Source organism: Diabrotica virgifera, chromosome 4, assembly GCF_917563875.1.
Source record: "Diabrotica virgifera virgifera chromosome 4, PGI_DIABVI_V3a".
Taxonomy (NCBI): domain Eukaryota; kingdom Metazoa; phylum Arthropoda; class Insecta; order Coleoptera; family Chrysomelidae; genus Diabrotica; species Diabrotica virgifera.
In genome coordinates this window covers 206,808,546-206,827,823 of record NC_065446.1, presented here as the reverse complement: position 1 = coordinate 206,827,823, position 19,278 = coordinate 206,808,546, and the positions used below count along the sequence as shown (strand labels likewise).

Sequence of the window (19,278 nt, the reverse complement as noted above, 5' to 3'; positions counted from 1 at the left end):
TGTATAATTGGTTGCCTATCGGCTAATATTCCATAGCATGTTATTACAAGCAAATGGTCAATCTGGGTACGGCTTGCCGAAGCGGGCCTTATAAGAATTCACACAATCGCAATCGGGTGCATGGCTAGGATCATTAATTTGAAAAGTCTCTTACGCACAGCACACAGGGATCACTTAAAGTATCGGATCGATCGAATTCTTTTAAAAACAATGAATAAAATTTAGTCTGTATTATCTCACAGATATTTTTTTTATTTCACAGAAACGAATATCATCAACTCTGATTAACTTATAATTTAAAAAAAAATCTATAATGTGTCCAAGAATTAAAGTTTTTGATTCAAATCTTTGTACTGAATGTCAGAAGGTGGGTGATTTGAATCACACTTTCTTTGAGTGCACAAAATACATTCCACACAGCTATAATTTAATCGAAGATTTAATAAAATGTAATGTTTTTCCACCTTTCAATATATCCTATCTATTGTCTCTGAACAGCAAAAATATAGATGATTGTTTAATGAAATTTATCTGTGAAACAAAAATTAACCTCTAAATTTATTAAACCTGATAATTTGATATATTATGTACATATGAAAAAAAAAAGAAGAAGAAAATGTATAATGGAAAAATGTGGTGAGCAACTTGGATAGTCCATAGCGGGCAACTTGGATAGTCCATAGCGGCCACCTGCAGCTTTTGAACTGAGTAGAGAGCTGTGGAGTAGTTTGCTATGGAACTCTAAGGACCTCATTGCCTTCTTTATGTATGAATAGAAAACAAAAAAGTCGTGACTGGCTAATTGACACCCAAGTCTATGCCATAAAAAAAATATAAATATTTCAGATCTATAATATCTAAAGAAGGCCCTACCAAAAGAGACATCGAAACCGAACGCAGCAGGGCAAAAAGCGGTAAACATTCTAAGCTCTCTACTATGGTCTAATATAAACATATAAGACAAAAAACGAAATTGACAATCTATCGAACCTTGGTAGGGCCTATTATGACTTATGGAGCAGAAGTTTGGCAGATCACGAAAAAAGTTAGAAAAACATAGAAGTAGGTAGTAGAAACATAGAGAGCGTGTGGTATATCCAAAAAAGATCACATCAGGAATGAAGATATTAGGAGGACAAATACTGTATATTCCAGTGTAGATAGAATTGAAACGTGGCAACTAGTGTGGTATGGTCACGTGAAACGTATGAAGATAGATGGCCCAAGAATGCTTTAATTTACATATCACAACAAAGAAGGAAATGGGCCCAGGCCTTCAGTTGCCTGGGAAGAAAATGTACGGCACATAATGAGAGATAGGCCATCAAAGAAGACGAACAGATGGACAGAAAACGATGGCGGTCGAAATGCGAGAAGCGTCAGAGGCTGTAGGAACCTCGATTTATAGATAGATAGAAACTAATTTTAGGAGATCAAAAGTAACGAGTTTAGTGTATCTAACACATTTCAGCCCTGTTGTATTTTCTGCTAGATGTCCCGTTTCGATGTTTCTTCCTTCACTATCACTGTTCCTTGGTAGTTAAATTCTTGGCATTTTTTATATCTCTAATAATTGAGAGTTGTCGGTCTCTTTCTTCGTCCTTTATTCTAAGATATTCCTTTTTGTTTATATTGATTGAAAGTGCCCAATTTTCGTATTCTTCGGCTACCAAGGAATAACGGATTAATATGATTCGAAAGTTAACCGAAGAATACTGTGTTTGTTACAGACATGTTGTATTTGGTCACACAATAAATGTTATGACAATAATAACGGAGACATTGACACTAAACTTGTGCACATCTATTCTTTGTCTACCTTATTGTAAACATTCTTGCATTCAAGGCCACCTCGTACATCAGACACTTTAGCAATTACTTTGTGTGTATGTTAATTTAGAACTGTCCATCAGACCCTGCATCCGGCACGTACTACTCAGTACGTACCCTGAAAACAGGCCCCTTTTGGTGGTTTATAAATAACATCTGGTGTTTGTATGAAATGCCAGATGTATTTACGGCCGACCACATTGCTTTTGACAGCCAGTAGGTACCCAAAGCAGAACGCTTTCATCGGTTTTCAGCTGTTTGTGGGAATTTACTTTTAATATTTTTTGGTATAACCAACAAACATTAAAATTTAATGATCAACATTATTAACATGAATATTAAAATTTAATAATCAACGAAAAAAAAAAAATGTGAAAATACATACACACAGGAGAGTTTAGTTTTTTGTTTTAAGTATTTTGAACCCATAATATAAAACAAAAGAACAACTGGGGAAGATATCAATGATCATGGTATAAAGAAGGTCCATCAATGACTGAAATGTAAATGCAAGTAAAATAACATTACTAGAAAAACAGAAATTAGAATAGACATGAGAACAATAGACTAAGCCGCTATAGGTGAAATTTCTTAATCATTTTAGGCACGATGGGACCCTATAACTTAAATAGTAGAACCTAAAAGAAAATGTTTGAACACTGTGCCGTCACTTTTTAGGGGCACATGCGTCGACAGTGGCGCATCAAACTTTCCACTTATGGACGGGATACATAAATTAAAAAATACCTTCCCTCACTACCAGAATTCAATTTTTTTCATTTATTTAAGTTCTATGTGATTGAGACATAAGATTCATCGTAATTTTAACCCACCACCCCCTTCCCCCTGCTCCCACCATCAAAAACTTTATTTTTCGATTTTTTTTTTGTGGGATGCAATCAATTTTAAAATTTCAAAAAATTCACACGCATAGTTAACGCTTTTATAAAACACTTCTATTTTTTATAGACCTGTAGGTTGAGTTAACATAACCTCAAAAAATTTTTAAAATTTTTTCTTTGGAAAAAAGTATATAACTTTTTTTTGGGGATAGCTGCAGATCTAATTTTTTCTTAATCTTGTGTAATTTATCAAACACTATATTTTTAATTTTTTTCAGATTTTTCTGTAACGCTGGTCACCTTCAAAAATCCAAAAAACTGTTTTAAAGGGGATTTTGGGGGGTTTCAACGTGTTTCTCCCATTTTTAAATATTCTAAAAGACTCAGTTACTTCAAGTTACATATAACCTATAAAATAGAAATTGATTTGATATATTATGAAGTCTATGAAATAGAGAAAATCCCCCAAAACCCCCCAAAAAGCAGTTTTTCGGATTCTTGAAGGTGGCGAGCCTTACGGAAAAATCTGAAAAAAATCAGAAATATAGTGTTTGATAAAACACACAAGATTAAGAAAAAATTAAACCTGCAAATATTCCCCAAAAAAAAGTTATACGCTTTTTTCAAAAATTTTTTTTTTAATTTTTTAAGGTTATGTATACTCTATCTACGGGTCTATAAAAAATAGACATGTTTTATAAAAGCCTCAGCTATGCGTGTGAATTTTTTGAAATCTTAAAATTGATTGCATCCCAGCAAAAAAAATAAAAACGAAAAATGAAGTTTTTGATGGTGGGGGCAGGTGGAAGGGGGTGGAGGGTTAAAATTACACTGAATCTTATGTGTTAATCACATAAAACTTAAAAAAATAAAAAAATTGAATTCTGTTAGTAAGGGAGGGTAACTTTTAATTTATTTATCCCGTTCATAAGTGGAAAGTTTGATGCGCCACTGAACAGTGACGGCACAGTGTTCAAACATTTTCTTTTAGGTTCTACTATTTAAGTTATAGGGTCTCATCGTGCCTAAAATGATTAAGAAATTTCACCTATAGCGGCTCTTAGTCTACAAGAATGATACTGACCTACTGATCTAAGGGTTAGATAATAAAAGAAAAACATAGACAAATAAGTGGAGCATAGGTGGAGTTTTTAAGGAAAAAATAGAGTTATAATAAGTGACATAATAAATCATGTAGAGATTAAATAAGGGATCATCCATAAACTACGTCGTTGATAAGAGGGAGGGGGCTTGCTTATTACGACGGGATACGACAGGGGGGAGGAGGTGGTATGAGTGCCCATTCGACGTCGTTTAATATATTGGTATGTATATTTAAATTTGTCGCTATTGTGTCTATAAAAATAATTTTTTACTAGCTTCTACCAGCATTAAAGTATCAGATATTCATATAAAAACGTATAGTTTTTGATATGAAATTGAAAATAAAACAAAACGTTTACGAATAAATATACCTTCGTTAAAATTAAAAAGAATAATTCTATTACATATAGATACTTTTATCGCATACTTTTCATTTCGTTTTTATCAGTCACAGCGTTTTTGTACAGGACAACAAACAATAAGACATTGTTCTTTGGGTTTAAACAATCGGTTCTATATACAGAACTTTTGCCTGGAAGCAAAAAAATATTAAATTGTTAGTTCATTTATGTGCTGCATACTGTGTGTGAAACAGTTCTGAAAGAAGAAATAAAAATAAAATATTGTGTTCTATTTAGTTAGTAAGTCGTACATATTTATTTAAGTTACAGGGGTGAGAAAAAAAGAGTAAATTTAGTCTGATTTTTCATTTCAAATATTTCATTCAAAAGAAACCTTTTGTTTATTCTTTAAGGGACTTTCAGCCCTCGGTAATAATGTAATATTTTATTCTACGTTTAAATTTTTCAAATATATTTATTAGTTTTCTCAGGATTCGAAAAAAATTAATGCATTTAAATAGCATTGGACCAAGATTTTACGTGTACCCCCTCATATTTGATTTAAAAAAAACAGAAATATTGATTTTTTTTTAATCAATGAAAGGGGGGTCGTGAGTTGCAATGACGACGTCGACATGGGGGGGACTCGTCTCTAAACGACGAATTACGACGGAGGGGGGGGGGAGGGTATTAAAAAGTCCAAATTTTTTACGACGTAGTTTATGGATGCTCCCTAATATATGGGATAAGCTCAAATATAATTATTGATTACTCATCATCAACAGCGCCAAACGTCCACTGCTGAACATTTGCATCATATTCCTGTTTCCAACCCCACTTATCATACATCGCTCTCCATGATTATTAATTTTTTTAAGTCGACGGTCCATCGTGTTCGCGTTGGTAGTCGCCTGGCACTTGGTTTGTCCTCACTTAATCTCCCATTCCAATAGCCTCTTGGTCTTTTCAGTAGTTTTTGGGAAGCTACATAAATGATTATATAACGGAAAAAGTTGGATTATAAATACCTACATACCAGGTACCAGGAGAAACGCCAGACAATGTTGCGAACACCGTACCATCAGTCTAATGTGCCACATACTCGAAAGTATTTCTAAAGATTATTCATCGTAGAATATACAAAAAGTTAGAACAAGACATTGGACAAACTCAGTTCGGATTTAGAAATGCTCAAGGAACCAGATAAGCATTATTTGCAGTACCTAAATGTCCTAATACAGAGATGTTTAGATGTAAACCCGGACATCTATGTCTGCTTCCTAGATTATAACAAGGCATTCGATACGGTGAAACATAATCCGTTAATAAAACTACTAAGAACAAAAAACGTCGACACACGGGATATAAGAATAATAAATAATCTGTATTATGAACAAGAAGCTGTCATAAGAATAAATAATTTAAACACCAAAAAAATAAAAATCAAAAGAGACGTTAGACAGGGCTGTGTCTTGTCGCCATCACTGTTTAATGCATACTCAGAAGATATATTCAAAAAAGCATTAGAAGATGAAGTAGCAGGCATAAAAATAAATGGCCTGCCCATATGTGAAATTAGATACGCCGATGACACAATACTAATAGCAGAAACCATTACAGATCTACAAAGAATTTTAGATAAGGTTGTTGCAACGAGTGAAGAATTTGGTCCGTCACTAAACATAAAGAAAACGAAATTCATAGCTATATCAAAGAAAAATATTAGAAACATCAATCTACACGTAAATAATAAGACGATAGAACGAGTTCACAATTATAACTATTTAGGGACAAACATTAGTGAAACAAACGATTATACCAAAGAAATCCGAATTAGGATAGAAAAGGCTAGAAGTGCATTCACTAATATGAAACAAATATTATGTAGTAGAGCCCTCAGCCTAAATCGTAGAAAGCGAGTATTAAAACGTTAATGTGTTTTCTGTTCTTTTGTATGGTGTGGAGACATGCGACTCTCAATAAACAATGCCTCAATAGATTGGAAGCATTTGAGATGTGGACGTATCGAAGAATGCTGAGAATCTCCTGGACAGACAGAATAACCAATGAGGAAGTACTAAGGAGAATACAGAACAGCAGGGAGATACTTGATTCCATCAAAATAAGAAAACTTCAATACTTGGGTCATATATCACGTGGTGACAGATATGAACTCCTAAAATTAATTATGCAGGGAAAGATTCAAGGAAGGCGCAGCATAAATAGGAGAAAAATGTCCTGGCTGAGAAATCTCAGAGAATGGTTTGGATGCAGCTCAACTGAACTCTTTCGGGCTGTAGTGTCAAAAGTGAGAATAGCAATGATGATTGCCAACCTTCGTCGCGGAGATGGCACGTAAAGAAGAATACCAGGTTCAGCCTGGTATGTATAAAAAGTCGATCAGAAGGAGAAGAAGAAGAGGACTCAAAAACTCAGATATCTGGACAATGTGCAGGAAGCTTTAATGGAGATTGGTTAAGGGGATGGAGAAAACAGACAAGGATGGAAGAATGTTTTGAGTCAGGCCAAGGTTCAGGATAGGCTGTAGCGCCAACTGATGATGATGTAAAAATTTTAACTTTTCGTTTAAAGATTTTGTCCATAGTTTGCCAATAGATTATTTATTTATTTAGCGATTTGTTGAGCGATTAACAAATTTGTTGGATAGGATAATGGTCTATCGTCTAAAAGCAGAAATCGTTACAGAAATCTTCCAGGCAAGACCAACTGAGATAAGAATAACGGCATCACTAACTTTTGTTATCATTTATAATTTATACTAATGATTGTATCAAGTGCGATAATAATGAAAAAACTAAAACACAAAAAAATACATCTAATAGGAATATGTATTGTAAAATAACAAATTAAAATTACTGAAGAAATGCCAATATTCAGCACCATAAATGATGTAAATATACTGTAAGTTTTAAGTTTCTTGTAATATACACTAGTAAATGGTTCACACCCATAATTCAAAGATAATTACAAACAATGAAATGTGACACCCAAAAGTCCAACCAAATGATGAATTTAACATTAATATCAATATCAAGTTTTGTATTGGGATACTGCAGACTTATAACAAGTGGGATAAGAACAAAAAAGGAAAGAACTAAAATACAAAAAATACACCTAAGTTTATAAAAGAACAAATTACAAGACAAGAAAAAAACAAGATTAATGACATACTTACAACAAGTTACTTACTAATGCATGCATAACTAAATTTTGTCTTTTTGAACCCTAAATGCTTTCAAATGAATCCAAAGATATATTTCAGAGAAATTAAATTATTACCTGCATAAGATTCTAGGAAGTCGAGAATAAATACCAAATAATTTGCAGGTAGAATTTTACTATCAGTACTTTTCCACAAAAAAGAAATGATGGAACAAGTTACAGGAAATTGTTATGCTGTTGTATTATACTAAATAAAGACATATTTTCAAAGAATTAGAAAGTTTTTGGCATTACTCAATCATTAGAAACCAAGGCACCAACATTAATTCGTTCTGTAATTTAGACTTCCCAGTCAAAAAGAAAAACAATGAAGATAAACAAAATATCCATACCATTTGAATGAATCGACAAGATAAAAATCAAAATTAGAACACATTTCTTTATAAAGTTATGTATGCTTTTGTTGCTGATAAGAAAGAAATATATTTTTAATATTTGCATTAGTAACTACATTAGCTGGGCAAAGCCATTAAAAAATAATCAAAGAATTCTAATAGATAATGACAACTGACAACAATTTTCCAATGTAAAATCAGTAACTGCATTTCTATTTTTAATAAAATATTTATTGAATGAAGTGAAAACTATGAATTGAAAAGCAATGAAAAAGAATTCAATTTTTCAAGACCAATTGGTAAATCTGAAATACAAAGACTGGTAACCTAATTTTACTGTTTCAGTCATCAACTTTTCCATGTATAATCAGATGCAAGAGTCCATATTATTATCTCTTGCTATTTCTCATTATGTTTCTTACACATTATATTTTTGACGTTTTTATCAATTCTGTCTGCTTGTTGATTCTTGTAACTATATTTGAAAGTAGGTCCAGATGGCAATGAATGAAGCTACAAATAAATGAAAGCTAATGAATGCCTACAAAAATATTAGGTATGTCAGCAAAACAAAATTTCGAACTCACATTAAATATCGCCCCTTATTATAATGATGGGTCAAACACCCATGACCCAGTAGAAAGTTATTGATCCATACTATCCAGTATCACTCCAAAATACTTGGATCAAACAACAATTACCTAATGTTGTTTGTTTTTGATGTTTACATTTCCAACTTGAATATAGTGGGTTATACCCAAACAATATAGCAGTTGCTTAAATTCAATATTCAATCTACAAATAGGCAGATGGGTGGTAGCTTGAACATTGAAATTAAGCGATAAGCAATGTTTATTTATCAAAAAACATTTTTTTCTGTTTTGTGGCAGCAATAGAATGTATTTTGAATTAAATAAATTACATACATTCTTCTTTTCGTGTCAATTAATTTAATTAAAAAAAATTATTCTTGGACACCCTGTATAAATAATTATATTAATGTTTATATCACTGAATAGAGAATTGAATAACCTTTTAAATGAGCTAGCACACGACCCCTATTCCTTATTTAAAAGTATCGTTCGCGGTAACGATCCCGTACTTGTCCATGACAACTTTGCATGCGCACTTTAAAAAAGAGCGTTCTCTTTTTTAAAGTGCGCATGCGATTTTTAAAGTGCGCATGCGAAGTAATCCTGGACAAGTACGGGATCGTTACCGCGAACGATACTAATAGTATCGTTCGCGGTACCTGTTCCGTACTTGTCCAGGATTACTTCGCATGCGCACTTTAAAAAAGAGCGTTCTCTTTTTTAAAGTGCGCATGCGATTTTTAAAGTGCGCATGCGAAGTTGTCCTGGACAAGTACGGAATCGTTACCGCGAACGATACTAATAAGAGGTTGTGGAAGTGGAAGGGTGGGGGTTGACAAATGACAGATGTATGTAGGTACCGTAAAAATGTGTCCCTCTTAGGTCAAAAATCGATCTGTTTCGTCATTTCCTTAAAATCTAATAAATACTGCCAAAGAATACTGTATTGTAGAGTGTAGAGCACAAGAAAGCCAGAAAAATACACCAATTCGTTCAAGAATAGGTATTTATTTTCTCGGACAGCTGAGCAGAACTGAAGGCTTTTATAAATCAGTAACAGCTTGAAACTGCAAAAGTCCCATAAACAACTGGCGAAGAAAACAAGTTACTGGCCACAGGGCATAAAGGAATTATTGGTCACGATACTGCTGAAACAGAAAGTGGAAACGGTCACGAAACAGAAGTAGAAGGTCAAGAAAACAGAGCAAACAGAGCCGCAGGATGTCTCAATGAAACAGTATGAAGAAATAAAAATATCAGGAAAGAAATGAAAGGCAGAATTTACAAAACAATCATCAGACCAAGAATGACAAACACGGCGGAAACACGACCTAACACAGAGAGAACAAAAAGAATGCTAGAAACAGCAGAGATGAAAAACCCTTAGAAAAATCGATGGTAAGACACAATGGGACAGAGCTAGAAGTACAACAAATATAGCAAAGACGGTGAGAGAAGGTCCCTCAAGCAACAGCAATGTAAGCAACAGCATTGGATATGGCGATTGTTAACACATTCTTTAAAAAGAGAGAAAGTCAACTTATTACCTACAAAAGTGGACAACATCAATCCCAAATAGACTACTTCATGATAAGGAAAGAAGACATACGTGAATGCAAGGACTGCAAGGTAATAGTTAGTGAGACAGTAAGCCAACAACATAAGCTGCTTGTTCTGGACATCGAAGGAAAAAGCGAAACTAAACAAAAATATCGGAGAGGACCACAAAAAATCAAGTGGTGGCTGCTGAAAGATGAGAAAGGTTATTCAGGAGAAGAATAGTAGAAAAAATATGTTGGAACATGAAAGGAAGCCCTAATACAATTTGGAGAAAAATGGCCAGTATTATTAGAGAAACTGCTATTGAAATACTTAAGAAAACGTCAGGGAAAAAGTTTGAGGATAAAGAGACTTGGTGGTGGTCAAACGAAGTACAAGGAAAAATAAAAGAGAAGAGAAAATTATATAAAAAGTGGAAAGAAACCAGATCCGACACAGATCTTCAAAACTGTATAGTGGCGAAAAAGGAAGCGAAAGTAGCAGTAGCAAAAGCCAAAGCAGAAGCGTATTTCAAACCTATACAATCAACTTGATACCAGGGAAGGCGAAACGAACTAGCCTGGAAGGAGTAGGAGAGGAAGACCAAAGAAGACCTGGGGGGAGACGATAAGGCAGGACATGTTGGTAAAGGGGATTTACATTGATATGACCCAAGATAGAATTGTGTAGAGAAATGCAATTAGGGAAGCCGACCCCGCATAGGGATAAGGCAAAGAGAATGATGGTGATGATGATGATGGTGAGAGAAGGTCCCTCAATAGGAAGACGATCAGTGGGAAGACCACGAAAACGAGGGAATGACAATTTACTGGAGGCAGATTGAAAAACAGACACGAGTCATGTGACATATACACAAAAAGAAGATATTGTTGATAGTGTAGCTAAACAAGGAGATACTAAGTACTTCTTGTATCGGACCGTGTAACGGTCTGTGAATAAAACTGAACTCTCGGATGATGTCAAATCGTCAAATGTGTTCTTATTAGACGCCGATCTTTCAAACATCAACTCGATGCAGATTCTCCACAAATACAGAGGGAACACCTTACATATCTGGATAAATCTTAGAATCTGGTCAGGTAAAAACGTGATAAGTTTTCTTAAAGTCTAGATCTTTGAACTAAACCGTAGATGAAGAGTATACAAAATATATGTTAGGTAGCAGCGAGGATAGCTGTAATGTCCAAATCTACAGTCTACAAACAATTATTTGAAAACCAAACACACACAGTACACAACACAAAAGAAACTAAACACTATTAGTCTAATATTTTTTCTAAGAACATACATTAGGTCATGAAAGCAAAAGTAATGACAATAAACAATTAACTGTGCACGACATAATAAAGGTAATACCTAAGATCTTGAGTATGAATAGCACTAGGGAGCATCCATAAACTACGCCGTAAAAAATTTGAACTTTTTAATACCCTCCCCCCATGTCGACGTCGTCGTAGCAACTCACGACCCCCTTTTGATTAAAAAAAAATCAATATTATTTCTGTTTTTTTTTTTAACCAAATATGAGGGGTTAGGCGTAAAATCTTGGTCCAATGTTATTTAAATGTATTAATTTTTTTCGAATCCTGAGAAAACTGATAAATATATTTGAAAAATTTAAACGCACAAAGATTACATTATTACCGAGGGTTGAAAGTCTCTTAGAATAAACAAAAGGTTTCTTTTGAATGAAATATCTGAATTGAAAAATCAGACAAAATTTTCTCTTTTTTTCACCCCTGTAACTTATTAAAATAAACATTATAGAGGTTTTCAGGAACTTTTGGCCATCGGCAACAAATTCTTTCAATCTGCGTTTCATTTTTCAAAAATCTTCAAAAATGCATTTAAATAGCATGGGACCAAGATTTTGCGGGGTATGCTTTCTTAACTGCATCATATAAATCTTTATATTTATTTTGTTTTGATTTCGATGTCATTTCTTCTAAAGTATAAATACTTACGACTTACTAACTAAATAGAAAACAATATTTTATTTCTATTCATACTTTTAGAACTGTTGTTTCACACACAGTATGCAGCACATAAATGAACTAACAATTTAATATTTTTTTGCTTCCAGACGTTGTTCTGTAATGTATATAGAAGCGATTGTTTAAACCCAAAGAACAATGTCTTATTGTTTGTTGCCCTCATGTTGCCCTGTACAACAGTGCTACATAATATTATTTTAACGCCGTGACTGATAAAAAACGAAATGAGTATGCGATAAAAGTATCTATAATAGAATTATTCTTTTTAATGTTAACAAAGGTATATTTATTCGTAAACCTTTGTTTTATTTTCAATTTCATATCAAAAACTATACGTTTTTATATGAATATCTGATACTTTAATGCTGGTAGAAGCTAGTAAAAAATTATTTTTATAGACACAATAGCGACAAAATTAAATATACCAATATATTAAAGGACGTCGAATGGGCACTCATACCCCCCTCACCTCTGTCGTACTCCGTCGTAATAAGCAAGCCCCCCTCCCTCTTCTCAACGACGTAGTTTATGGATGATCCCCTAGGTAACGAAAAGTCAATAGGAAGAAAACTAATGCATAAATAATTAAAAACGGAGCAGAAAAATTTTTGGAGCTAAGTACATATTTATAGCGGAAATAGAATACAAGGATCGAAGATCAAAACAATAAAGACATTCGTAGAGACTGGATAGGAAAGAGAGCAAGAGGACGACCCCAGATGAGATGGGGAGACGACATTAGAAAGATAGGAGGAACACACTGGAACAGAAAGCACTAAACAGAAGCGAATGGAGGAAACGGGAGGAAGCCTATGTTAAAAATTGGACGAATTAAAAGGCAAAAGAAAGAGACAGCCCAAGAATGCACAAGAGTTTAAACGAAATGAAAACGAAAATAATATGGAGATGGATTGTGGCAGGTCATGGCAGAAAGAATAACATTGCGGTTCATATAAGATTATCTAAAGATAAGAAGCTTTTACTATCAATGAATATAGACGCTTCTATATTCGTTGTTATTCTACCAATATTCACACATAAATGGAAAGGAAAACGGATTTTGAGATTAAAATAAAAAGTTGAGATGGTTAGGCTCATAATAAGGACATCAAAAAGCTGAAACAACAAAAATTTTGATGGGTTCCTCTACTTATAGGTAAGGAAAAAGAGACGCAATAGGTAAGTGGTTCAAGTCAAGGTTGTGTAATTAGTAATTATGTTATATACTACAATCACAATAAACATGCACTAGAAATAAACAAACCAAGACACGTCGAATGTTACCAGGAGCACTCCCAAAATCATGATTTACAATGTATTATAGGTACATTGTAAATCCCAAATCATGATTTACAAAGTTTATAGGTACATTGTAAATCATGATTTGGGAGTGCTCCTTGTAACATTCAACGTGTCTTGGTTTGTTTATTTCTAGTGCATCTTTATTGTGATTTTAGTATACCTAGTGTAAAAACAAGTTTGTGGTCCATATCATATTGTTATATTTATTTATTAGCAAATACATACTATAATATAGTATATTATACAAAGTTCTCAGTAACATCCATCACGTACATCATAGATCTTTAGCCTTAGGTAATACTCAACGCCAAAAGCAAACATTTGAACACTATTTTCTGTAAATATTCCCAGTAAAAACATTCAGATGAAGCAGAAAAAGCATGGTGAGTGAATATAAAACCTTGTTTAGAATAAAGCAAATAAAAGGATATTCAATTTTTAATAGTCCAATCTCAGATCGTAAAATGTGTAAAAAGTATCATTAAAATGGATTGTATATAAATAATAATTTTATTAATTAACTAATACTAAAGTTAAGTTTACAGAGATTGCCCGTGTTTTACTATATTTTGTATACACAAAGGAAAACAACCAATGGCAGACGCATCAAACGTGTTCTGAAGAAGTACTTAAGTGACAGATAAGTTTGTAGGTACAATTTAAAAAATAATGCCTATGTCTTCAACGCCAATGACCTTTGTGTGAAAATCATTGGAAATATGAAGCAAAAATAGTTAACTTTTCAAAAGAAAACTGACTATCAAAATCATGAATTATTAAGTGTATCTTTTGTCATTAAAATAAGCAAAGTAAAAATAAAAACAAACATGACCCGCTAGTTAACCGGTAAGGCAACACCGCCCTAAAGAAAGGTTTTGGTTTCTTGGACAAAATAATCGTTTTGATTTGATTTCCCGTCTTGTTTTGACTTACCCGTGTATAGGCGGCGGTAAGACTGGCGGTGGCACACTGTAAGGAGAAAACAATTTTCCGGGAGGATTTTCGAACAGCATTGTTCCCACAAAACAACCAAAATCACTGAATAAATAGTTCTTCAAACACAAACAAACAAAACTTGTAAAAACGGTTATGTATCACGCGCTTCACTTGCAAAACTGAAATTCACCCCTCCGACAAACGAAAGAAGACTGATGCAGCTGTATGATACCGTCGTATATCCTCGCAAGTTCCGAAAGCAGCCCTTCGGAGTTCTTCTGGCCGTGTTCGTTCGTTTCTGGTTTTGAGACCGTTGAGGACTGGCACAAAGCAGCGCGGAAACGTAGGACAACGAGTTTCGAGCGAGGAACCGCTGCGTTGCCGGTTTGCTAGGAAATCCGCAAATCAAGAAAATATAGAGTTATAAAATTGTTGATTTCTGGTATGTTTAGTTAAATGTTATGTTTATGTTACAGTCAAAGCCCTAATTTCAGGCAGTCCTAGGTTTGATTAGGCAATACTCAGGTTTGACTGACGGTATTAGTCAAAGGCCGAAATAAATTACAGTTTCGGCCTTTGACTAGTCAAACCTACGAGAGACTGTTGGTTAGGCAAAGGTCGAAATTTAACTTTATGAAATCGGGGTTTGACTAGTCAAACCCCGATCAGCTATTGAAATGTAATTTGTTAGGTTTAATAAAACGTCAGTTTTTAATTTTAATGTTTATTATTTGTCTGTTGTCGTAATTAAAATAAAAAAAATAGTGTTGCAACGAAATTGAAAATGGTTATTCATTTTTGAAAAAAAAAATAGCGTTTATTCTCACATGTTGAGGCAGTAGGTTTGTCATTTAGAGTTGCACAATACGTTAGACCTTTTTAGTACGTTCTTTGAAGGTAAAATATTGCAAAACCTCTAAATTTTAAAGAACCGCTTGGATTTTCATGAAATTTGGCATACACATAGCTAAAAAGTCAAAGAAAAAAGTGATATTGTGCCGATGTGTGCTTTTGCCCTAGGGGTAAGTTTCACCCTCTTTTGGGGGAAATCAAGTAAGAGAATGCAAAGAGCATTTTCTTAATTTCGAAGATGGTCCAGACGTTAAGCTGTCTCTAAGAGAAAATAGTACAAAATATTCTAAAGGAGAACAAGACTTTTAAAAATGCTATTGCAATAAGAAATGTAAAAGGTCAACGTATTGTACAACACTAAATGCCATACTGCCTCAACATGTGAGAATAAACACTATTTTTTATTAAAATAAAAAAATGACGTTTTAATAGACCTAATCTAACAAATTACGACATTTTAATAGATGATCGGGGTTTGACCAGTCAAACCCCGATTTCATAAAATTTAATTTCGACATTTGCCTGACCAACTTAGTCTCTCCTAGGTTTGACTAGTCAAAGGCCGAAACTGTAATTTATTTCGGGCTTTGACTAAGACCGTCAGTCAGACTTGAGGATTGCCTAGTCAAACCTAGGAGTAGGAGTGACTGAAATTCGGGCTTTGACTATAACATTTATATGGAATTAGTCACAGTTATGTTGTAATGACGATTACTTATTTTACCTACAAATACTTGATGTTTAGATTTCCACTTCGGAAAGCGTTATCAAAACAAAATTAACCTAAATTATTGGTGGAAAGGCTGTGTATAACCGCCAATTGTTGTTATTGAGGATATGAGTTATTATTTTCTTTTGATAATGATTTCCGGAGTGGAAATCGAAACGTCAAGTATTTTTAGGTAAAATATGTAATTGTCATTACAACCTAACTGTGCTGTGGCTAATCCCATATAAACATTATAACATTTATCAAGAACAGACACTTTTGTATAATTTTTTTTACATTTATAACTTATTCTGTTATTAACATTAAGGAATTATCTCTTCAAAATAGTAGTAGTATGTACTACCCATCCTTTTAAGTGTTGGCAACCATCATGAAATCTGTACTTTGTACAATTCTGCTCTTAAAAGAGTTGTGGTTGTTGTACTGAACCACGTATACTAGTTGTTCTGAAGCTATTTCCTTGTGGCATTTTTATAATTAACTGTTTAGATAGAAAATAAACCACAATTAACTTGGAAAAAAAATATGTATACTAGTAGTTGGAGGTATAAAATTACATAAACAAGGGAACATTTTATAAAACAGGTAGATCCCTTGTTTATGGAATTCCACACCTCCAACAATACCATCCCGCTGAGGTAAATTTTAGTGAGTTTCTTAAATAGAGGTATATTATAATATTAGGTTAAATACAGATATACAACTACATACTTGGTCCAATAATCATTGAGTCGTGGGACAATACAGCAAAAAGTGCATTCTTGACTATGAGCTCTGTGTTCAAGAGCGAGGACCTCATCCTAGAAACAAGACTTAAGGCTCCTTAAATTTTACGTGTACTCAGTGTTTCTATACGGAGTAGAAACGTGGATATTGAAGGCAGAAACTCTATCGGAACTTGAGGCTTTTGTGCTATGGTTGTACAGAAGGATCCTGAAGATACCATGGACGGACAAAGTCACCAATGAAGAAATACTACGGAGGATGAACACAACCGCAGATTTGGTCAACATCGTGGAGGGCTGTAAGCTGCAATACTTGGGACATATAATGAGAAATCCAGGCAGATACGAGTTACTCCAATGCATTTTGCAAGGTAAAATTGAAGGAAAAAGGGCCCCTTTTGAAAAAACGAAAAATTGAAAAAGGACGAAGAAGAATATCCTGGCTTGCTAGCCTGAGGGCATGAGCATGGTATAGAAAGACCTCTTCACAACTATTCCGTATAGCAACCAATAAAATCATCATAGCCAGAATGATCGCCAACGTTCAGAACCGACAGGCACCCTCAGAAGAAGAAGGTTAGATACAGGATAGAAAGAGATATTCGATTTTGGCTGTTTTTTTGTGGTTAACAGCCCTTTTCCTTTTTTGCATTCATTAAGACCTCCTGGTTAGTTACATGGTCCGTACATAAACTTTTTTAATTCCTGTATATAATTCATTACTTAATAATAGTTTATTTATGTCTGCACTATTTGCTAGTTTACGATGGAATGATCACTAGATCTGAAGTGGTTTTTTATGATTTTCTCGAGAACACTAGGAAAATTGGAGTGTATTTAAAGGATTTCATTTGACGCATACCTAGGCATTGAATGACGACTACCTAATACGTTAATTTTACTAGTTATGACCACTAAGAAATAATATGATAAATATTCTCTATTGCGTTTTTGCTGCATCATCATCGATGAGCCAATTGTGTCCACTGCTGGATATAGACCTCCCTCAGTTCTTTCCAGTATTCTCTACACTGGAGAGCGTTCGAGGATTACGTAACGCGGGTTTTCCTAACTAGCGGGTTTATTGTAACATAGAATAATAATAGGTAATATACCACAAAATTGGCTTATTCCCAACTAAAATAATAAATTGATATGACAAAGTATTCATTTGTAAAATTAAAATAATAACTCTTCGGATCTATGTGTTTTATTAATTTTGTACAGATTTTTTTGCCGGCACTATAATGTATCTAAATACTGGTTATACTAGTGTGGCCAATTTCAATGCAATTGAAGTCAGGACAAGGCTGATAAAAATACCTAAAATCCGGGACTTTTTAGTGAAAATCGGGTCATTTTTTTAAATATAGAACATATCATTTTATTGATTTTTTAACATTTTTATGTCGACAATCATATTTGTGGTGGGATTAAGCCACCATTGGTTGTAATTATAATTACATTTTAGTTAGTTTTTGACATTTCGGCTTCCAATCTGGAAATCGTTCTCAAAAAGGAAACATTAGAAAATCAACTGATGTGGGATTTCCACGTATTTTCTTCGGACAGCTGATTCATGTGTATACATGAATTGTTATTGTTTTTGAATCGTCTTTTCAGAAGACAATATTAAAAATACAGGAACGCAAAAAGTTCACAGTTTTAGTTTTTGTAGATCTTTAATACCACGATATAAAATGCAAGCGTTTTGGATGTAGTATTAGTATTACACTCTAGAAATTATCGACTTTTTCGTTTCACCAATTCAATTTGACGTGAATTCTTAGAAGAATAACGTATTCAACATTTCAAAATAGAATTTTACCAAAACTTTGAAAATTCGGAGGGCCCGGAAGCCTTGTCCGGAACGCCGGGACATGGTCCGGGATTTTTCGGACTAGTTGGTCACACTAGTTCACATCTCTCGGTAGACCGCAAGCTATAGCAGTATAGCAGAAAGGAGACGGTGGACCTACTATAGTGGCACCAACAATTTTTATATAATTTGTCAGAAAAATAAATTACAATATGGCATTCTACATGAAACAATCAGTGAAATTTAATGAATATAATGTTGAGCAGGCATGCAATATTTTGTATTAAATTAAATTTCTTTAAACCCCACGTGTATTTGATTGATTTTGTAACTGAAGTGACAAAAAATTATTTTAAGCATATTTACCGAAAATAATCTAAATGAACTGGCAACGTTGTTGAGCGGTAGCAGCCGGCATGGCATGGTATTCATTCGCAACGTCGTCGTATCCGTACAGCCGGCGTTGGTTGGGTACATTGGATAGGATGGGACCCGGCACACCGTACCACATGCTCCATCGTCTACCATCGGATTATTGTCAATTGGACTGGATTTTACGACAACGTAGGGTTTCGAGTGCCAGGTTCACCATCCTCTTATACTTTTTTAAAATAGAGCGTAGGCGGTTTTATATCGCTTTCAAGATATTAAGAAAAGAGTAGGAATAAAGAATACAAAATACCTTTAGAATACTGAAAACTCTATTTGGGAAATATTAAAGTTATAGGCAGGTAAGAAAATAAAGAAACTGTGGTAGTAGTTTCGTGATAAGGCAACCGCACAAAGATGGCCTTTTTTATGATGGGGAACTGTAATCAGAAAGCTATAACTAGTGTTTTTAAGCCGTCTGTCACCAATCGGGCGTTCTACAGCCATACGTAGAGGTACATAATAATTCCTCTTCTACCGTTAGGTGTCCAGGAAGATGCTTCTAGCCTTTGATGACTTCTCCATTCTACGCCATTTGTTGCTTCTTGCCAAGATTTGGTTTACTACAGCTAATTGACGTATTATACATCTTTCATTTTTATTTATGATGTTCATTCCAGAGTTCTGGACTCTCAGGTATCTG

At 34.0% G+C, this 19,278-nt stretch overlaps 1 protein-coding gene across 3 annotated transcripts in view; it reads right to left on the bottom strand.

The window, feature by feature from the left end:
• Window positions 1-14,385, bottom strand: part of LOC114332474 (RNA-binding protein Musashi homolog 2-like) — a 340,999-nt gene extending 326,614 nt beyond the window's left edge. For all 3 annotated transcript variants that reach the window (XR_007697837.1, XM_028282269.2, XM_028282270.2), the window contains exon 1: window positions 14,078-14,385. Coding sequence is in view for 2 of the 3 variants with exons in the window: in XM_028282269.2 (XP_028138070.1) it covers window positions 14,078-14,157 (80 nt within the window). In the remaining variant the exon portion in view is untranslated. The remainder of the gene's footprint in view (window positions 1-14,077) is intronic.
• Window positions 14,386-19,278: the final 4,893 nt, after the last annotated feature.